General features: G+C 37.1%; 1 protein-coding gene across 1 annotated transcript in view; it reads right to left on the reverse strand.

Annotated features, from left to right (window-relative positions):
• Positions 1–22,919, reverse strand: part of FHIP1A (FHF complex subunit HOOK interacting protein 1A) — a 34,250-nt gene extending 11,331 nt beyond the window's left edge. The window contains exons 1-6 of the mRNA XM_054295597.1: positions 22,818–22,919; positions 20,818–21,444; positions 15,955–16,113; positions 13,743–13,829; positions 3,196–3,363; positions 955–1,034 (exon numbers count right to left, since the gene is read on the reverse strand). Of these exons, the coding sequence (XP_054151572.1) occupies positions 955–1,034; positions 3,196–3,363; positions 13,743–13,829; positions 15,955–16,113; positions 20,818–21,444; positions 22,818–22,919 (1,223 nt within the window). The remainder of the gene's footprint in view (positions 1–954; positions 1,035–3,195; positions 3,364–13,742; positions 13,830–15,954; positions 16,114–20,817; positions 21,445–22,817) is intronic.
• Between the last annotated feature and the right edge of the window lie 488 nt (positions 22,920–23,407).

Raw genomic sequence — 23,407 nt, forward strand, 5'->3', positions numbered from 1 at the left:
GCTCTTAGGCAGAGGGAAGAAACTAGAGGAAGGTAAGGAACAGAGAAAACACAGTCTTATGTTGAACTTCTTTAGAGAACTTTGGTTTTACTTTTTAAAGGCCTTTTTACTTTCATAAGAGCCTCAGTGTTAACTGCACCAATGATCTGCCATTTAAAATGCCAATAAATTCTAAAGGATTCCCTAAATAAACAAAAGGATCAACCACAGCACTCTAATGCTAGTGTGGTAATGTACTTGTGCTCACAGAGATCCTAGCAGTATTTCCAGGCACCACTGCCAGATCTATAGGGAATTTCACCTTTATGCCTGTGTGTGGAGGGACAGACAGTACCTGGAATATTCATGTGATCTGCAATGCTAAAAGCCCAAATCAGTTACACCAATATTTCCAAACAAATAACCAGTCCTCATCTAATAAACATACCCAAATTATGAGTATTTTGAAGCAATGTATAAAATCACAAATTAAAACCAAAAATTATCACTGCATTTAGTATATCACTTAATCTACCTACAACAGTGCAGGAACATGAAGAATTCTCATCGAGTGAGGAATCAAAGAGATGGAAAACAACAAGAAGGGTAGGAGCTGCAAACAGTATACAGGTCTGTATCACAGTGCATAATACACTAGAGAAAACAGGCAGGAGGGAAGAATTATGCATTTAAAAGCAGGGAATAAAGACTTTGGAGGTGATAAATATATTCTTAGCTTCTCTCACTTTCATAGAAATAAATCACAGGAAAAATCTCTTGCTCTGGAGATCTCAGGATGTAAATCAAACTTCGTCAGGTCTGGTAGACTTTTGTCGGAACCATAAATATTCTTATCTCTGTAGTTACTTGGATTTCTGCTCTCTTGGAGAACTCCCACCCAGCTCTGCATCCACAGAGACAGACAGTGTGTCCCAGAGTTAGCATGAAAAATGGGAAAAAGAGTTTGGGCTTTACCTTAAAACTAGCTGTAACATCACATCTTCACAATGCAAGCCAATGAGTGTTCTGAACAACGCCAAGGAGACGACACAGAGCTGGAAAATGATAAACATTGTCAGCTTTTGATCTGGAAATTTTATCTTTCCAATCTTCCCTGCATACTACATTACAAAATGCCTCTGCCAGAACATCATGATTTATAAGACACTCTTAGAATGACACTTCATTTAGTCAGCATCCCATGAGATTTTTTTTTTCAAGTTGTCTAGAGCTATACATGTAATATGTTACATTTTAACAAAATACAATCCTAAACAGAATTTTTCTTCAAATAAGCTATTTAAAAAATCAGTCTTAAACATTATTCAAATTTATTAATTTAAGTTGACTTAGCATGAACTGAACCATGTAAATTCCAATACAGAGTTTTAGTTTTTACCTGTGACATAGAATTTGAACCAATTAAAGGTCTTTTCTGAAAGAAAAGTTATAAATCACTTCAGGTTTCTGTTGCTTTAGGTATAAGGAATTAGCGTTCTGCACATTAAGAAGCTGAATGGTTGAAGAGCTTCACAACAAGCCTTTGGAAGAAGTCAGATTCTTGCATAAATGTCTGTTTTAACTGGGGGAGGGACATAAGAGGAAAGCAGATTTCCTGGTTTTCTCCTATGAAATTTACAAGGAGTCCAGTATAACTTTTCTTCATGGCATGAAACTTCAAAAACACCTGCTGCTGCCTCAAATTATCCTGTATTTAAGAAATTTAAGTTTACAGGGAAATAGTAATCATTAGTCTTTGCAAATCTGGAATCTTCTGAATAACTAAATCCAAGTCTATTTTTGTACTGTGTAAAAAGATAAGACTTAAAATACACTCAAGAAAAAAAGAGGATAGTATTTCTACAAGTCCTTTCAGGCACCTGTCTCTAAGTAAGTTTAACTCTGTAAATTATTAATTAGTATTTTCATCAATAGTAATGTACACAGCTTTTGTGCTATGTTTGCACTTGGCTGAGCTATATTGAAGAAAACTCCTTTAGCATCACAGAGCCACTTTGGCTGAGATCCTAAGCTGCTCAGGGCTGCAGAATTCTTTACAATTCCCATCTTGTTTGCCTATGGAATAGTAATTAGTGATCAGCAGAGACAACAGCATTTGCATTTTTGTTGACAGAACTGTTTCAGTTTTCAGAGTTAATCCATCTTAGAGATGCACTAACAGCAGCATATAGATCCATATTTGCATGCACTTATATTTCAAAACAATTTTCAGATGAAGCTACTGTCCCTAATACACAAATTTAATGCACATGCTGGTGTTCTGGCTTCTCTAAAACATTACTGCACATTCTAAGCATTCACTTGCACTAAAACAGTATTCTCAGCTTCATCCATGAAGCTCTGCACCACCCAAGAGTCAGCCAAGGTTGCCAGTCAACCCAGGCTCACTCAAGTAGTCCACTGCAACAAGTAGTCATTTTCTCCTCCAGAAGATCCAACTGCTGGCAGAGGAAACTACTCTCTCTGGCAGGCAGCCCTCCAGCCACTGTGCTGCACTGTGCCTAGGTTGAGAAGGAGCTCAGCACAAACCTGAGACAAACCCTACTGCACAAGGGAATGAAGGCAAAGAGAAGGAGGCAGGAACCTCATCACTAGAGCAAGAAAGTCTGTTCTTTTAATCAAATAAAGCAGGCAACATCATAGTTGAGTAAACATGCTACAGAAATACAGACTGTAGATTCCTGAGAAATACATCAGTGAGATCGTAGTTAACAACTGGGATCCATTTGGAGACTTCCTTAAAGAGCTCCCATTGTTTCCCCAGACAGACTATTTGAAAAAGCTTGTTGCTTGGCAAAATTCCAAAGATCAGAAATGCTCCTCACCACAAGTATATTTATAAGTCCCAGGGAGAGTTATCTATGATAGCACTAATCCAGCACTGGTCAGAATAAAAATGCTTCCAAATTTACCTTTTATCTTCCAACTGGATTCAGACTTCCAGAAGTTCTCTTTACCTCTATCCCATTTCCTACATATGTGAAACCACCTCAAAGGTTTATTAGCGTTGTATAGTGGTTGCTAAATGTCAAAACACGCACCCAAAATTGAGAGGGTGCAGAAATCATACCATTGGGTGGACGGCAGAAAATTCCTAGCTAAACAAGTACCCAACTGTAATGTATGAAATCTCCCAGTTAAACATTGAACCTACATCCATGCTGAGCTCCTGAAATTCCTTTCTGCTTGTCTTACCCGGAATGGTGTGTTGATTCTGCTGGTAAGTGTATCCAGGATATGAACATTCTCATGTCGGTGCAGCAAGATAAAGCGGAGGAAAATCTTGAGGAGGGCTGGCTCCGAAACGCTGCGCAAGAAGAGATCCAGGTATGCAGTCGTAGTCATCACTTCCTCCACAGTCACCTGGAAGCAAAAGCAATGCAAATACTGCAAACACAAACACACTGCACACACAAAATATCCACCCATCCACCCTCTGCAACAGCACATCCAGCAAAGCTCTCCATCCATAACACTGCCACAAAAACACTGAGTCTTCACGCTTAAACTGGCCTCGCAAGCATTTTGAGCACATTTCCTACCTGTCTGGCAACCCCAGGAAAAACATCCTCCCTCATGACACCCCAGATCTCACACATAGTGAAAATCAAAGGACCAAATCATGCTAGAAGATCCCCAACAACTTTCTGCCCACGTCATCTCCTTTACATCACACATCTGTTGTCCCTCAGAAGAATTTTCAGATGTTGTGAATGCCTGCATCTACCACTTAATTAAAAATAAATGTCAGAGCAGAATCAAAGCACAGTACAGTCATGGTTGTGCAGCCTTAAAGAGAAAATTCCCATAGATATCCAGAATTTTGTCATGATTTTCCTTCTTTTTATTTTGCCACAGCACAATTTCTCATTTTACTCAATTTTTAAAAGGAGTATATATACCAATATATTCACACATAAAGCCCAACCCAAAATCTTCACTACTGACTATTAGTAGATCAAAATAGAATTCATGGTCCATGTGACATTTGCATACCATAACCCACGCTGCTCTGCTTACTGCAATCCCTTGGAGATTATCTATTCACAGAACACACTGGCAAAGCACAGAAAATTCCAAAGCCCACCTCTGCACCATGTATTGCTCTTGCAAAGTCAGCATTTTTTAAATAGTTACCCAGGAATCTAATAAGCTTAAGTGCACAAAGATAAACCCTTAAATACAAGAATCTGTCTATATGAAAGGAAGTATTAAACATCCTTTGTTTACCAAATTTAGCTGGATAAATGAAAAGACTGATTTTATTAAAAAAAAATCAAAGCTGTCACTTAAGACCTAAGAGGATTTAGAAAATACTCAGAAGGGCAACGTTTACGTAACATGCTGTAAATATTAAAATCCCTGTTCCATTATGCTGCATGTTAGCCATGTACACAGTAATGTCATGATGCAAACATTCTCTTTAAAGCATTTAAGATCACAAGCTGCTTCTGGGTGGTTACACAGAACATAGGAATGGAGTATGCAGCCTGCAGACCTTATGGAGGAGAAGGTCTAAAGCTAAGGTCACTGAATCACTCTCAGTCTGAGGCTTCATTCTAATACTCAGCTACACCATCATTAATACAGTGGGATACTAGCTCATTCTGGCATTAGAAACAAAGCACTAGTGAAGTAGCAACAGTCAAATTTTTCATCAGGAAATAGAAGCAGCCCAGCTCCAATCAGAAACTTATTTTTCTCGGAATAGGTTTAGGGAGTTGCTGTGTAAAAAGAAATAGCCTTCTGGCAAAAGTTAGTGTCTTTTGTCCTAAGAACTACCTTTTCTTGCCTTTTTTTTTTTTTGCTTTTTTTTTTATTGCAGTGAGTGGTAAAAAGCAAAGCCAAAGAAATCCATCAAGTGACATCATTATGACACCATACAGTTCATGAACAAGTTTAAACTCTCTGCCAAGGAAAGGCCAGACAGAAGTAATGCATCCTTACATCTCCATGTCACTTCTTCATCCTTTCTGGGGAAAAGGAAGGACTTTCTTGGCTGTCAGTTTCACCAATGTTTGCTGACAGAATGTATGTGTATCAAATACTGCAGCTGTACATGAAAGCAAGAAAAGCCAGCAGATTCACAAGGGCAATGACCTTTTTCTAAAACCCACACTCTTTGGACAACTCATCCTACAATTTCTATCAGTGAGAGACACCCACATGCTTTTCAAAGTGAGTATCATGAATGAAACAAAGAGCAGCAGCAGAAGAAAGCCAGCTAGAGAGGAGCTTAGAAAAGTTACATTCTGCGAGTGTGTTCAGTGCTCCTAACATCTTGGGCAGTAGACAAAAAAGGAAATCACGTTTAATAGCCAACACCTTACTGATACCACTAAGCGGAGCTAGAAGAACCAACCAATGATTAATGAAGCCCTAATAGTTCATAAAGGTGTTACTTGTAATCTTGTTAAATCCTAATTTTTTTTTTAATGAGGGGGTTTTTTGAAGGGTACCACATTACATTTAATTTTTATTTCTTCTTGGGAAAAACGTTGGTGAATCTGATAAACCATTTTCCAAGAAAGGGACAAGATGACTAAGTCTTGTCAAGATTTAAATGGATTTGTCAGAATCTTTTTCAATTTTCAGTGGAAACACACAGCCTTATCTACAACACCCCTCCAAATTTCCTCAAAAAATGAAGCTAGGGTCTATTTTGCAGGGTCACTGTGCAACACTCAAAGTAGGCACATTAAAGTTGGACAAGTAATTTTTATGCTATTGCATTCTAGAAGCTCTAGTGTTCTCTCAGTCTGCCTTTGTGTGCAACTTGTCCCTACAAACCTGCAAGAAGACCAACCTTCTGCTTCCTTGTAAATCAAACAAAAATACTGCTGTTGGGCACTTAAATGCAAGCCAGGTATGCAGCTTAGGAAAAACATCGATTAACCTGGCAAGCAGATGTCTGTGCTTTTACAATTACCGTATCTTATTTTGCCATCTCGCACTCTGTGTTTGCTTCTCCCTTTTAGCATATCTGATGGTGAGTGTAACATCTGAAGATTCAAAGCACCTAGAGAAGTATTCAAGAGAGCCAATTTTATCTCCACGAGGCTAATTTTCCTTTTACTCTGTGGAATACATTAGTCTACTCTGATTGAGCCTCTGGAGAGCTGACTCTTTTTGCAATTAACTAGAGAAGGACGCTGGAGAAATCAGTTAGATGAGGCTAAACCCAGCCCTGGCAAAAATCCTTTTAACTCTGTACACCTTCTCTACAGACAGCATCATACATAAAACATGGAGTGTTGAAAGTGAGACTGGTTCAATTTGTGCAGTTATTATTGAAGATTTCTGTTTTCTACGATACCAAAGCCATGCTATTAAGCTTCATTCAGTCTACCTGCCGGCTGTCTCTTCTTAAACAAATGTCTCGTGAGACAGATTTGGGGGAAGAGGGAAATCATCTCTAATAAATTCAAATCAGTGCTCAGATAAAAAACAAAAGAAGAAACCTTCCCAGACAACTAAAGAGGTGCTACCCATGTCAAGTATGTCCACTACAATCAAATCCTGAGGCAGTTCTACAAAAACTGTTATTGCAAACATTGATTACAGTATCATTCCCCCAAGTAAGCTTTTAGTTACTAGCCCTCAGAAATGAACATCTTTGAAAAGATGATAAATAGCAAGCCAAAACTTACAAAAATCTTATATTTAATTTGAAAATTCTTCACCTTTGGTAATTCAAATGTCAAGAAAAATACTGTAACAAAGGAAGACTAATAAAATCAAGACATGGGTTTCTAGAAAAACCCTTTGTTAAGTAATTAAATTTCAAGTTTGTTTTTGATCAAATTTTTATTAAATTTTTATTAAATTTCAAGCTATGTTCTGATAATACCTTTTTCATAAAGGTATTTCAGCAATAATAAAATCCACCACCTCCTCAACAGCAAAAAAAGAAACCCACCAGTAGCAATTAGATCCTTTCTGCTAATGGCAGAGACCAGGGATATCTCTCCTCTTAAAATAAAACTACAGGATTAAAAAAAAATAACAACAACAACAAAAGAAATTCATTTCCATTGCATTAATCAGACCACTACTCTATTTTGATTACCCACAAACACAACAACTAAAAGTTGCTGAATTTTTTTTTCAATATAAATATAAAGTGTCTGTCTAAAAATACAATTTAAAAAGCCTCATCCATATGTTTTTCTATACAAAATCAGCTGTTACAGATCTCTTTTGAGATGTAAACTGCAACAAAAAGGACTAGCTGAGAGTCTTCATGGCCAGAGAGATACTTGACTGGAGATTACTGAAAAGACAAGGCCAATTTTAGCCACGTAATACCCTTCTATAATTATGTAATAATTTTCAGCAAACCTTTCCTTGCCTCCTCTGATGACTGATTAGATGGTGAGGCACACTGATAAGGATCCAGCTTTTCCAAGTCACTCTGCCAAGTAATAGCAAAGAGCTAGAAATTACTCTGCAAGCTCAGTTTAATATATTACACTCACTGTGTTAGACCAATCACATGGATTCTTTACTACTGACCATTTTCCCCTGGGAATCACACATATATTTTCTAATTTACAGCTTCATGCCCACTTACATGAATATGCCTACATGATTCCTCCTTTCCATCACATATCCCTTCTTACAAGGACTTAATATTGCCCATGAAAAGACCACAACTGTTCTTACTTGAACTTATCCTCTAGATCAATCCACAAGCAGCTTCAAACTGGGTAAGTTCACCTCACTGATAAAAAAAATCCAACCACTTCTAGTGTCTTCTATTAATTTTCAACTTCTTGCCTCCTACTTGTACAGGCAGAAGGGTTCATGCTGCACAATGAATTGGATCAGGAAATCAATTCTGATTAAAAATATTCAGAAATAAAGGTGAGTTTTAACCTCAATTGTTTCAAGTATGAACAGCTGTCCTGGCAAACGAGAGGGACAAGCAGGGTCAGGGACAGAGGGTATTTGCCCTCTGGGGGAACCTGAACCCCCAAACTGTTTCAGCTTCTTTTACCTTACGTTTATAAAATGCTTCAATTCATACCACTTTAAAATTCAATTGAACTGCATGGCTGAAGCAGGCAGTGAGAGGCATATTTACATATATCCACACCATAGCTGGTAAAATAAAGTTTTGTAGCTATTAATGGGCTTCTGCAAAGCACAAGGCTATTCAAAGTTTTCCAGTGACACTTGGTTTACATGTTTTTACAGCAGCTGTCCAAACGCTTTTCAGTAAGGTGAAGGATGGTGTTATTCCTAAATGGGAACTGACAGTCTTGTAGGACATTTATAAAGATGCTCCTTCTAATCTGTAGAGTATAATTTACAGGTCATTTCCCCCTAGCTGAGCTGTGTAATCATCAAGCATTATTGAATTATCACAGTAGCACACCATGTCAGAGGCTTTTTTTTAGATGGGTTAGTGTGCGGTAGACTTGAGGTCCATTTGACAGAGCTTATTTGACAGGACTGTGCCAGCACCTCTGCAGAGCAATTCTGTTCACTTGGCCAACAGCAACGTTTTATGTCAAAAAGCTGGTACAATTTTCCATTATTCAGACTAAACCAAGCATATTCAGATTAAAACAAGCCTTCCAAGTATAAAAATAATTAGATCATAGTTAGCAATTAAATGCCATGTAGTAGAGGAGTAAATGCTGACATTAAAATTTTGCTTTTATCATTTAATTTGTCAAATTTTAGTGCTTTCTTCAATAAACTGAAGTACCACAAATTACATAAACATTCAAGATAGTCTGAATAGCTGCCTGTGTCAACCAAATTCTTTGAACACCAAACTAAAATGAAATCACATGTGTTTACAGTGAAAGGATGTATACAACCAATCTGAATTGTACCAAAGAAAACAAAATATTTATAAATACCTGTGGCTCCTAATTATCTAGCACATGGTTTTGACTGCAAAATACATACATATTCAAGATATTCTGAAAAGGATTTCACTTATACTTCTACAGAAGTGCTGTAACTACCTAAAAGAATAAGGTAAATAAACACAATCTACTAGCAACTACATAGACACCAAAACAAGGCAATACAGCCTCTAACAGAACCAGTAAAAATGACTTTAACAGGGTTATTCTGGATTCACTCTGGGATTTCAATGAGGTTTTAACTGTGGGGAAAATTAGTCTTCTTCGATTACTTAGTCCCTGGAATAATCTGGCCCCAAAAGTCCTTGTATTTTATTGATAGAGCTCAATGTTAGTTTTGAAAGTGCAGCAGGAAATAGCCAGTGAAGTATGTCACAGAATCCAATGGTAAGGCTCTGTACCACTCTCTGAACAGAACCATACCTTCTTCCGAGTATTTTTTTCCCTATGTATCAAAATATAAGCAAGAACACACAGAGCTGTATAATTTCAAGTTGTAACTGACATGCCATCAGAAGTTACCAGTCTTAATTTAAGAACAATTTCTGTAAGATGGTCTTAATTTTTTCTAAATCCCAGACACTTACACCAGAAAGAATAAAAGACAGTTTGGGTAAAAAATTAAGCAATGGGAAAAAACCTACCAAATTAACATTTTCTTTAGCTCTGTATCTTTATAGACAAACCATTTATTCCTCTGTTTTCAAATGAATTTCTGACCTTGCAGAAAGACATGCCTTTGCCCCTGCTTCGCTAACAGTTTCATTGAACCCCTTTTTTGATGTCTCAAGCAACTCCTGTGTCAGAAGTAAGGGAGGTAACACTTCTGTAAAAAGTACAATAACATCCAGATAACCAAAGGACAAGGCAGGGCTCCCCAGCACAGACAGCTAATGCACATGCCCAGCTACATAATACAAATCTGGGCTCTGACTAGCCATTCAGCAATGTGCAGCTTTGGAGATAGGAACACGCTTGTCAATCGCTCATTACACACGTAGGTGGGATAACCCACACAAAGTGACAAGACTAGGACAGACAAGGTATAAATTAGGCTACAGGAACATGCTATATTTAGGATACTTATCTTTGAGAAATGAAGTTAGGGAGTCATAAGCTTGAGAATGTTTGGGTTATTTAAGCACATCACAGTTAATCTGCTACAAAAATAACCTGCCCAGAGCTCACTGTGAAAAACAGGTTATTTCAAGCTAGCTAGCTTGCCTGATCAATTTGAAACTTCCTGAACTAGAGAACTCTTTTTTTCAGCTCCATACTAGCTTCCCAAGATAAAACCAGAAAAATCACACCAGGAAAAATATATTGGTCTTCCCACCCCCGGACTTTTTCATAGAAACATCTCCATCCTCAACAGTCTCATACTGTTTCATTCACACAGTGAACTGTGTATATAGTAAGTATTTATAGGGAGACAATATGCAAAAAATTTTAAAAGGCATAGCTTACTACATGGTTCCATAAATGTCACAAACATTTCAAGATCACACATAAGCATATCTTAAAGTTTTGAACCACATAGTGAAACTTTAAACAATTTTGAATGAAATTTTACTTACTGAAATTTTAATGCTACTTTTACCAAAAGTCTTGTTTGATAGTCAGATGTTTTAAGTTGGGAGAAGTGAAGGAAATCAAGGAAAGGAGGTAAGAGGCCTGGATGAATCAAGAGCTCCTAAAAAGTCTGAAACATGAAGAGAGAGAAGCATGGAAAGGTGACCCAAGAGGATTATGGAAAAAGTGCCTGAATATGCAGAGAAAGGATGAGGAAAGCCAAAGCCCAGTTGAAGCGGAAGAGCTTCAACAGCAAAAGAAAGATCATGAAAATGCATGCTCACTGCTGAATGGGGATCTGATGACAAAATACATTAAAGACATCACAGTACTTAATCACAGAATAACTAGGGTTGGAAGGAACCTCTGGAGATACCTAGTCCAATCCCATTCTTGACTGGAACTGTCTTTACATAAACCATTGATGCTAATGTGTGTCTTCCTGCAGAGCAATTTTTTCCCTCAGAACATACTTCTTGTAGAAAAATTAGAATATAGTACAGAAAGACCAGGTTTGTAGTAGCCTGCCTGCCCAAGCCATTCTAAAGCAGAGCCATATCCCCTTCAATTTTTACATTAAGATTGGACCATGAGTGCCAGATTAGATGTGAGATGTTAAGACCAGTATGCTACATGAGGTCTAGACAGACTGACAGCCTGACTGACTTCCTTCCGTCCTATCACCAAGAATTATCAGAAGTAGCTGTTCCACACCAGTTAAATTCTAGAAATAAGATTTATAGAAACACCTTAGGAAGATGTGCCAGTAATTATCATCATCTCTTCCTACCACCCTTTAACCTTGCATTGATCTGTCTTCCTCATCAGGTATTTGTACCATGCTCCATTACACACCGTATTTGAACTCAAGTCAGAATGAATCAGAACAACCCAAACTGAATGACTGAATTAAAACTAAAACCTTCAGCCACAAGTAGACTTTATGATACCAAACGAACTTCAGTCGGTTCAAAAGAAAAAAAAATCAAGATACATTTAGTATTGTGCTAAATGAAAGAACTTCTGTTTTAAAAACTGTCATGAAACATCTGGACTCTCATCTTAGTCCTTTCCAGTTTTTTATTAACCTCAAGGTTAATTACAACATGAGGTCCTCAAAAGGGAGATATAATTTTCTAAGTCCACTCTTCTCCTCAGTATTAATGTTTTCAATGGCAAATAGAAATAATTTTAATGTATGAAAGAGCTGTTGCAGCATACTTATCATAGTGCATAGACACATGCCCCAAAAGCAAGAAGGCAAAATATTTATTTCCTGTTATTAATGTGGAGCACAGGACAGAAAGACTGAAGAGGTCAAATGTGCCTCAACTTACTTAATTCCTTTTGCTACAGAGTTTTGGTCACACCGATGTGAGAGCCTTGTATCAGATCCACTAGATGGTGCAATCCATCTTCTCCATTAAAATCATTTGAAGTTTATGCAGAAGAAGTTAATTTTTAACTAGGAAGAAGTCAATTTTAATGCTAATCGAGGAAACGTTTATTACTGGAAGAACAAGGCACCAACCAGAATATCAGGATTCCAAGAAAGATCTAGGCTATGAAAGTCACCTATGTTAGCAGCCAACATCCCCATTTTCAAGAGAAATATAATTTCACCCACTTTCAGAGTATATAAACAAATTTTTCATCAAAGGAAAAAAGGAATCACAACAGCCATCTCTAAATTATTTAACATCAACAGGGAAGTAATCAACCCAATAAGAGGTCAGGAGATTTACTGACTGATAAGAATGGCTTTCAGAGGTATGGTTTTATTCAAAACAATCTAAGGTTAATCTCAAATACTTCAGAGATAACATAGTACTCACTAAGACTAGAATCCATTCTGATATGTCCCTCATTATCCACAACCTTGACCTGAAACTGGTTAGGCTTTTCACTTCTAATTCCCAGTCTTGGTAAGGGATTAAGTCCAGATACAGGAATAGAAAAAATTACTGCCAGGTAAGGAGGTGAACTACCTCTGGTCAGACTAAAGCCTTGTCCTGGTTCACAGCCAAATTTTACTTCAACCCTCACCCAATTCCCAAGTGTTTGTGGTCTGCCAAATCATTGGGAAAGACTCTGCATTGCTTATGACTTTCTTGGTGACTACTTACCATGAAGAATTGTGTGTGCTACTGAAACAAGTTGTGACCAAGAAGCAGCGTACAGTGTTTCACTGTCCTCCAGAAAATGGAACAGCTGCAATGCTTTGTGCTTGGTAGGCTTTGTGAGAATAAGGAGACCTTACAAAACTAATTTTTTTGTTTGCTTCTGAAAGTTTTTTTGTGGATTTTTACTCTTAGCTGTTCCTACATTTTCTCCTCAAAAGGAGTGTTCTTTTTCAGGGCAATGAAGACTTAATTCATAAAATCACAGAACCATATGAAGACCTGGGTTGGAAGGGACCTCAAAGATCATTGAGTTCCAACTCCCCTTCCAATAGCACGGACACTTTCCACTACACCAGGTTACTCAATGTCCCATCCAACCTGACCTTGAACATTTTCAGGGATGGGGAACTGACACAGTCTGCAACAGCTGGAAATAGGAGCTTTTTACAGCCTAACCAAAAAAAGTAAATACATAATTCACTAACACTGGTGACATATTTTGCAAAGGATAAACCCTAAAATTCGAAGAAAAAATGAATTATTTTTCTTCCAAGTAACATAAATTGCACTCTAATGCATTAGATAACTGATACCAAACTCTACTTGGGAAAATAACTCTACCCCATATGATAAGGAACTACAAAACTACAGCAACCTTGCTAAGACTAGCATAATATTTCTTGACTAAACATTTTCCTTGTGAGCATCTTCCCTTAGAAAAATATTCATTTAGGAAAAAAAATGCTCATGGAAACATGTCTGCCATCATGAAATGTCTAATATGTCACCGCTTTTTTGATCATATGTGAGTCTAGAACAACACAAACATTTTGGTTCTTCATTACACTTAAGAATTTTAAACATTTCCAGAAATACTAATATGTTGCTTAAGAAAGTATATGGAATGAAAAGATGAAAGTTAGTCTAGAAACATAATGAATTGCATGGAAGTGACAATACAGTTTATATTATTATTATTATTATTATTATTATTATTATCTGATATTTTCATCTGTTATTGTTGTTGTTATTATTAATAATATTATTATTATTAATATTACTATTAATATTATTATTATTACACCTGATAGTATCTTTACATGGAGATCTTCCATACTACTTGTTCCCATTATTCTTTTGTGCCATGCTTGCAGACATCACTGACCTTATGGAGTGCAGGAGCCATCACTGGCACCAAAAATCCATTGTAAATGTAATTCACAAGCTGGTTGCGTATCAAGGGATGTGCCACCTAAGAGGGTGGGGGAGAAAAAGACACAGAACAGCTCCAGTGAGACTTAAAAGACAGGGCACAGGATGCTATTATTCACTACCAAAACCCTTTCCTATTTAATAAGACATTCGTTTGTCCTTCTCACCAGCATTTGATATGATTCTGGTTCTTAACAACTGTTCCTTCTACAAAGAAATACACACACCACCTTTAATTACAGTAAGTCTGCCAAACTCAGAGGCATGGCTTTTCAATCTTCCTGCATGCTGACAAAGATGAATGGATGGACAGAGAAGTGTATACAGTCATGCATCAAAGCAAGATCTGAAATTCTAAATTCAGCTCCTGCAACCTTGCTGGGGTCACTTGAAGGTGGATTTGCCATTGTTAACTTGTCCTTCTACAACAAAGAAAAGCAGAACAGCTGCTTTCGTGTAGTTCAAGAGTGGGTAAATCAAAGCACTCTCCAGCTATGGGGTAAGAATACACTGTTCACATGCCCTTCTCCCAGCCACTGTAAAACAAACAGAAATTACAACAAAACCTGTGTAGTTCATTCAATGGGATGTTTAAGAGCTTTAAAACAAACAAACAAACTCCCCCAAAGTATTATTAGATGCCAAAAATTTACTTTTATAATTAAACATTCCTTTCGTCTTTGCAGTGAAAACACATCAATTTATGTATATAAAAGCAAAATGAATTTCCATTCAAAAGCTTTCAAAACCAACATATTTATGTTTGAAGTTCACAGAGAATGGAGTGTCACAGCCTACACATGGCCTCCAATAGATTCTCCAACCTGCAATTCTTACCAGACTTCCTTCATCTTATAACTCTAAATTTGGTAAGAGGAAGAAAAAGAGTGTCCCCTCCTATGCTGTGGTCCAGGGAAAAAGCAGTAAATGGCAAGAGGTTTTGGCTACCCTATTCCTTTTTAATTTCTGGCCAAAGTTTTTGGGTGAACACAGACCATTCCATGTGCAAAGCAAAAATTCCTACTGTAATTGAGCTTTCAAGTCAGCTGAAGACTATGCAGACAGAATCAAGCAGCAGTCAGAAACTGCTCTTTCTGCATGTCAGCTGATATCCTTAACCATTTTGAATTTATTTGAACGGTGGTTTTTTTTAAATAATTCATTCTTTAACTTTTCTGCAGAGCCCTTTATGTAATTTTTTAGACAAAGGTATCAATTATGATCTCCTGCAAACGTAGATCTGTAGATCTACGTTGGTTAGACACCAAAATTAATATTGTCTCCTCTTCATGTTTAAACATGCATGCTAAAAATCTTGTACAGTGCATTTGAACAATGACAGCTACTATTATTTTTGCTTGTTCAAGGCTTTAATAGTCAATCAGTTCCTTTACAGTACTTTGCACGCATTGCACCGAAACATATCTTTTATTTAACAGTAAATGTGACTAAATTTTCAATCCTATCCAGCACATTTCTTCAAATAACACAAATCCACAGTTTCTGTAGAATTAAGATCCTGTTTTAATGAAATACTGGATTTGGGTTCTATCAAGCATTCAAGCCTTATAAACAATATATAAAGACAAGAATTTCATTTTACATTTAAATCAGAAAAAAATAGTAAGAGAGCAAAGCACTGGAAAGAAGAACAGAATAGATTCAAAATAGGCCAATATAAAATGAATTTGTACTTCTAGGAGGAGACCTAAATAATTCTGCTTGGAGGGCTTGCTTTATGTTGTAGTCACCAACAGGCAAAACAGACTATTTTCACTATTTTCTTCTGTACGTTGTTATGAGAGTTTAAACAAATACAGATAGAAACCCTATTTTTTCCCACATGTAAAGGCATTCCATTTACTTCTAGGATCAAAAGTGGTATTAAAATGCAATAAACATGTTTTTTTTCTTTTAACAGAAAATGCTCCCAATATCAAGCTTTCATTTGAAACATTTGGCACCTGAAAACCTCAAATATATTAGTTCATCCTTATAACCAGGACAGACAGCACAAGGCATTCATTATATACACAGCCGATTTTAGTCTAACTTTAATAGTTCATGCCATTAACAAAAATAAATAAACTCTATGACTTTCAAGCATCTGCAGGAGCTGTATCTTACTACTATTTCTAAAGAATAGGTTAACTCTATTCAGTTACCTGTATCACAGCATTGCAAAATTCAAGGGAATTCATGAATTGTACAAGGGCTGGTGACAAAAGCCAGTCATCTTTCATCAGACAGTGCCATTCTTCTCCTTTTTCTTCCAGCTTTGTAGGCAAAGATGAATAGAGGCCACTTAGTCCTGTTGCTAGTACCTGTATATCAGAAACAGGAGAGGAAATAAGTTAACTTTCCATCTGCTTCAATGGCAGTACCACAAATGGTTTCTCCTATTAGTTTTAGTAACATAAGAAAGTGCTAAGATTAATTTAATTTCCTTTCAGAAAAGTCCTGTAGCAGAAAGACACAAATATTTTAAAGAGCCTTCCATGTAATATGCTTCTTTCAAGATCTGGCATTTAGGAGAAAGTGATGGAGAAAATCAAGTTATCTTGTCCTTTTTTATTAATCCAAAGTTATAATTTCTTTTTAAATTTTTCTAAACTCCTTTTGTGCTTTCCTTTAGTCCCTTTTAGAAACAGCCATCAGTGCCATTACCTACAGCTTGTCTTTTGTTGTGATTCAAATGTCACTGCTCAAACATGTATGAAGTCATGTCACTCAGAAATATGAAACATCAGAAATGGAGGGGGAAAGTGCCCCATCAACAAAAATGAAGTTCAGCCCCACTTAGACCACAGATACATAGAGACTTTGATTGCCAGGCACTTAAGAGTCAGCTGAATCTATTTTTAAAGAAGTAAATTTAACTGTTCATAAATTCCCTTTTTCCTTATTTATTTGAAGGAGGGAAGCTGAAAAATAAAAGAGTCTGAAATCAGTTATTATTTAAACAGTGTTTTCAGTAATATTAAGCCTTACAGGTGATTTATGTAGAATGTACCACCAAAGAACAAGAGATTATTTTTAGTTACAATTTAGAAAGCATATTTCAAAAAAGGTTTTTAAATTTTGCTGAATGCTGAATACATGTTTGTATATGTATTTTCAAATGTAGTCTTTAATTATTAAAAGTTATTTGAAGCCAGAAACTTTCTAAATATTACTTAGGACTCTTATCCCTCTGAGATGACTTCACAGAACTTCATGATAATTTTTTAAGATGATTTTCACTTTAATGGGAACATTATAACTCAGCCCGATGGAAATCTTTTTCATTTTCATTCAAGTCTTTTAAGAATACTTCGTCTTACAAATGGCTACTTGGCATCTACAGGGTTAGACTGTCAAAGCTCAGATGAAACACAGATCTTATCTACTAAAACACTGGAAAGCAAACAGTTCACAACGTCCAGATCAAAGACCAAGGGTTCACAGACAGTGACCAGGTTTTGGTCATACAAAAGCAACTGTAACTGTTAATCCACACAGTCAGACAAAGAATGTCTTTCTGAATACTTTTTATTCCTAATGCACATAATTTTGAAGATGGATTTATTCTGGCATAGGTAAGTAAGCCAAATATTTAGGGGGGGGAGAATACTGTGGAAATTGACTACTGTAGTATGACATATACACAGTCTCATATACACAGCTAGATAAAGGACAAAGCTGGACATAGGCGAAAAAATTGAGAAGCTAAAGCTATTGAGCAAAGCTTTATTTGTACAATCCCATTCTTCTACAACCAGAGTCTCTTTGGGTTTTTTTCTTTTTTTCTCACAGTCGAAGAGCTCAGAAAAAAGCTCATACAGAACTACCTATACATAACCCACACAAACACTCTCACAATGAGAGTGAGAGAATTTGACATTTGTTTGTCTTGTGAACTTTTAATTAATGCACACTTGATTTTCCATTGTCTGCTTGAAGTTCAATTGCTATTCATAAACACAAACACACCCTCTCAGTATGCAATCTGCTTCTCAGAGCTGTGTCCCATCCACGTTTCTCCTTCATGCAGGTATTAGCCCTTAAGCACAAGAAGCTGACCTTGAACAAAACATACTACTCTCCACTAAAAGGAGCAGTGAGCTCACAATCAGTCAGAGTCCTGCACTCTTTAGTCTGTCACACTTACTGAAGTAAGAAGTGACAGATGCAGCTGCTAAAATCTGTAAAGTTTAGGAAGCTCTTATTTTTGCTATGAAGTATAACACAAGCGGCTCTGTGGAATTATGGTTCTTAAGCACTGAGACAGAGTAGCCACAGGAAGCAATTTCATCTCTTCACATAAAAGATATATTAAAATGTTCATGAAATGTATGGTATAAATAGGGTTACCATTTGAAATTACCAAGAGAACAGTTTTAATCAGTAATGGAACATTAATGAAAAAAATAATCTGAAAGGGAAGGAAATTAATGCATTCACATTCTGAAAAAGCAAGATTGGTTTTATTTTTTGTTTTATGCAAGCAGTGTCCTTTTAATCATCTTATATCATTTGTCATGTCAGCACTACATCCTCATCTACTTTTACAAGCATCCTCAGCATTTTCTTTCTCACCATTGAGTCATGAGTCCCTCTACAAACCAGTTTCTTTGATTTATTTACTTTCTCTAGACTCACAGAAGACTGACTACATGATTTGTAATCCCAGGCATATTATGCTATTATAATGTCTTGTTAATGCATAAACAATTGCTATCTGGACAATTATTTCCTTTTAATAATTCTCTCTCCTCCCACATCCATAGTCTTTCTCTCTCTTAGCAGCTACAACTTTTCAAGGACGCTGCAGAGCCATCCCTCCACCTGCTATAACAATGGCCTTCCTAAGCTGCAAGGTATTTACAAAATTTGTGAGGGACTTTGTAATGTGACCCTGCTCAAAATTCTTGAGAAACATTTCTTTAATTATTTTAATGCTGAACAGATAGTATCTTCAATCAATCACCTCCAGAAAACTTTCACATCAAAACATGATAAAAGCTATTTGGTGTAAAATCAGAAAATTTTACCAAATAGTTTGCCCAGACATTTCGTGTTAAAAACATTTGTTAGTGATGGAACCCACTGCAACCTTTCTTTCTTTCCTTCCTTTCTTTCCTTCCTTCCTTCTTTTCCTTCCTTCCTCCCTCCCTCCCTCCCTGTTTTGAAAAAGCTGTTAACCAAATTTATGTCAAAAGCCAGGAAGGTTCCCATTGGCACAGATCTAACACTGATCTGGGTACATGAGGCAGCAGAGATTTATGGCCAGATCCCACCCCATGGCGATACCTATATTATGCAATAAGGCATGGCATGCTAAAGAAAGCCCTACATGCCAACCCATCCCCAGAAACAAAGATAACATCAAGACAGTGCCACCCAAAATGTCTCTGCTATCAACACAGGACTGCATTAACTGTTTTGCAGGGTACCTGAGGCAATATTTGCACTGAATTCAGTGATATACAGCAATGTCACTGACACCTACAAAATCCTCCATCAGAACAAAATCTGTTTTTCAGATCATCACAACTCAAATTCAAAAAAGATATTGTGCTGGTAAGCTAAATATATGGCATTACATTAAAGTCTTATTATAGACTTAGGCCAACCTCATTACTGTTCAGAGAAGTCTGATTTTAGCACATTTTGACAAAAAGCCTTCCTAATTGGAATGATTGTCAGTCATGGCTCCCTGCTGTTGAAAGCTGGCTTTTATCTTCAGTGTAATAAGGCTGGTTTTTTGTTGGTTTTGCTTTTTTTTTTTTTTTAACTAATTGGAAAATGTAATTATGGAAGTTATAACATAGATCCAATAAAGGTATCTGTCTTACGGACAGTTTGAGAATCAGTACCATATTCTTTGGCAGTATCTATTAAACCAGATCAACTGGAGTCTCATTTTGATGCAATATTTACAACTGACAAAAGAAACCATTTAGAAGTTTTGTTGTGGAATTTATAGGTTTCACCTACCCTACAAATGTGGCTCTGCCCTACTGCTCAAAGCAATTCCAGGATAAATGAAAACCTAAGGCTGGAGCAGCTGCCAAGCAGTGGCAGGGACTCCAGTGCTCTCTCTTCTACAGCTCTCTGCTTTAGTAGCCATGTAAGACTCTCCTCCACTTAATTTCTCCAGGATTTTAAATCAAAATGCAAGCCATGCAGAGTATAAAAGAATCCATCCAAAAACTGACCCACGAGAGCAACTTCTGTACAGTGATACTTGGGTTTGAACACACCCACTGCAGATCTCAGACTGTGATAAGGCATGAAGAAGCAGGTGCTGTTATTCCAGTCTGCTTCAGCTTTAAAACTGCAGTAGCACAGCTTTGTTAGTTAATCAGATTACTTACTTAACAGCAAGGTAAGTAAAGGTTTTCTATTCATGTAGTAAGATCAATTTGCCAGGTGTAACAATGCAACAGTGCTACCAAGTTTTGAAACAGAGAACAACATAGCAAGATGGTGGTTAGCCTGAGACAGCTGTAGAAACCTCCAATTTTGTGACAACGAGGAAATACCCCTTTATCTTGAAAAAAATGTAATATTTCTATAACACTCTCACTATTCTCACTTGTTTTTTGAACTGTTGAACTGATGTCAGTGTGGGAAGCACAGCCAGCTTAAGCTTGTGCTGCCACCTGAAACATCCACCTTCAGGACACCTCACTCCTCACTCCCTTCAGCCCCAGAATCTCAAAGGTGCCTCACAGTAAGACAGAACAGATTTCCCTCCCACTACATTCTGCTATGACTTTCATCAGTTTTCCAACTCAATTCACCGTGTGAATGCAAAAACATTTGTGCTGGCCTAAAAGCACAAAAGTATGGAAACAAGAAGCAAGACTGTGTTTGGCATTGGGGATGGTTTAAACAGCATTACCATTTATGAAATAAATAGGTGTTAGCAGAAACAAATGTGTTACAACACTTCTTTACCAAAAATGACAGAAAAGGAGGAAAGAATGCAGGAAAGACAGTTAGTTTAGCGCTGAAGACCATGTAAAATAAAACCAACTTACTGGGCAAAAATAGGTGTTTTCAGCTATGTGATTTGCAACAAGGTTGTTTTCTGCAGACAGAGACATAATAAAAAGCAGGGCATCCCGGGCCTGTTGGCCTACTGTTCCTTCTCGATGGATGAAGGGAATCAGCAGGGAAAAAATGAGGAAATTGGCAGCTCCTTGGTCCTCACTAGTGTGGAAAAACAGTTCTAAAATGGAGGGATCTTTGGCTATTATAGAGCAGAGCTGGTTCAAGAGGACAACCAACTCTGTTTCCACTGTTGGAGTGGTTGTTCCTGAGCAGGAGCTCAGCAACATCATCAAAGGCTTCAAAATGGGCTTGTGATGCAGCAAAGGCTGGTGAGACTGGGTTACGAGCATTTCATACATTTTGAGTTGCTCAATTTTTGTCTCATCGGTGAACTCTCGCCGTAGGCTCCAAAGGAAAAGCTTCTCCATGATGTTTTCAGAGACCACAAACTCCAGAATAGGCCCCATTGAGGCATCCTTGGCTTGCTCCTCAATTAATAAGAAAAGCATGTGCTCCACGTAATTCTGGACAGTGCTGGCCTCATCAGGAGAGACTGCCCCATATTTTGCCTGAGTATTTTTCAAAGGATCATGCTTCTCTAAGATTTTCAGAACCTAAAGAGAAACAAAGACTGATCAGTTTTAATGCACTTGAATGCATCATAAAAAGCATGGACCTATCACTACAAGGGGAAAAAAAAATCAAAATTCTTTAACACAAAAAGCATTAAGTTTTTTTGTGTTTTCAAATTTAGGAAGTTTGACAGACAAGACCCAAAAGTTTCACATTTGGTATGTACGAGGCAAAAATATACTGCTGTTGTTCACCTTTTTTAATAAGCACCTAAATTTGTCATTTACCCTACTCCTGAAAACCAGGGGTTCTCTCAAATAGGGATAAACACTAAGGTTTCCTTAGTGTTCAGAAATGGAGCTTCCATGATGTCTGAAACAAGTTTGTCATGGAAGACTGAAATCAAAGAGCCTGTTCTCCAACCAGAGTAACTGTGCTCAGGAATATCAATATCATGGGATGATTTGCAGTAATAAAAGTAGCAGCAGCCCACAGTGCTGTTCTTTGCTTCACACCTTTTATATGATGCCAAGTGGCCATTGACACCCACATACTCTTGCAACTTTCAATATAGTAATAATAGTCATACCAGCACTTCTAACAATGAATTACATTCTGTTGTGCATGCAAACAATAAAGCTCATTGTCTGCAAAAAAATCCCATTGTCTTTAGCCTTTTTGCCACAAAACCCTAAAGGAACAGTGGTTCCCCTAATAAGACACATCACTAGGTGATTCTTGAACAACACTCCTCTGACTCTGGAACACCTCAGAAACACCACCAATTGTCTGGCTGGTTTCTTGGGAGAGCAAGAACAACAAGAACAGCAGCACAGAAATCAATTTTATCTAAATGGTTAGGTTATTAATATTATTGCAGCAAACAAGAACTTATACTATGACGCTCACAGCAAAACATCTTTGCTTAAAAGCAATTACAATCCTGATGACATGCAAACAATTTTTAGAATATGCTGAAGTGTATAATCTACATCTATCCATAATAAACAAGACTGCATACAGCTTTGCACTGTGCATCTAATTTACTTTTAAAAGGATAAGCAAGACTTACCCAGTACAAGGAAAAGAAGCACAGAAGTCTGCAAGAGGGTGCAAGTCACAATGAATCAATAGGAAAGTCAGTAAGATGATCTAGGCCTTCAATAAGATATTACCATGTCCTACCACTTCCCATTTAGATGCAAATCCAGAGTTCCAAGTCTGATTAGTAAAGGCTAACCATACCTTGAAAGGTCAATTTTCTTTGCATTCAAAAAATAGTTCAGTGTCACCTACTACATTCTGCATGAAAAGACATTTGTTCCTGAGCAATTCAGGATTATCCCAAAAGAAAGAATGAAGCAAATTTGTATTAATGCAGCTTACTTCAATCAATTAGACTAATTAACATTACCTGTGCCCAATGTGTTCTAAACACAATCATGCATGTTTCTGGGTCAACACCCTGCAGGCTGGGAGCCTGCCTGTTTCTGCTGATACTTGTTCCAGAGGACATCATAAAATTTCCAAAGGTCAAGCCAACTAGGTCATGCTGAATTTCTTTTTAAAATCCTCCAGTGAGCTACAGATGTTCAAGCATCATGATGAGATTGATACTGTGTCCTGGGCTTTAGTACCCACAGAAATCTGTTAAAAAGAAAACAAAACCAAAAAGAAATGTACCACACGTACCAGTGCACATCAAATCATAGTGTCCAACAGAAAAGAACATTCTTTATGAGAACACAAATTTTTCTTCTTTTAATTCGGTTTGAGGATAGAATTTTTTAAAGCATGTTATATGGGATCATACTTTTTCTCATGATAACAGCTTATAAGGCTCAAACTTTTGAGATCAGTGACTGTAATAAGGTGCTACTGAAATAAACAAGCCCAACAGAAGTTTATGCAATAAACATTTCATGCAGATAACTGCATTTTTAGTTTCTCATTATGACGCTTTTGCAATCTGACCATGTCTGTTCAGAGTTACTTCGTAACTAA

This window comes from Melozone crissalis, unplaced genomic scaffold (assembly GCF_028551555.1).
Source record: "Melozone crissalis strain CALT ecotype California unplaced genomic scaffold, PUWL_Pcris_2 ptg000006l_1, whole genome shotgun sequence".
Classification (NCBI taxonomy): domain Eukaryota; kingdom Metazoa; phylum Chordata; class Aves; order Passeriformes; family Passerellidae; genus Melozone; species Melozone crissalis.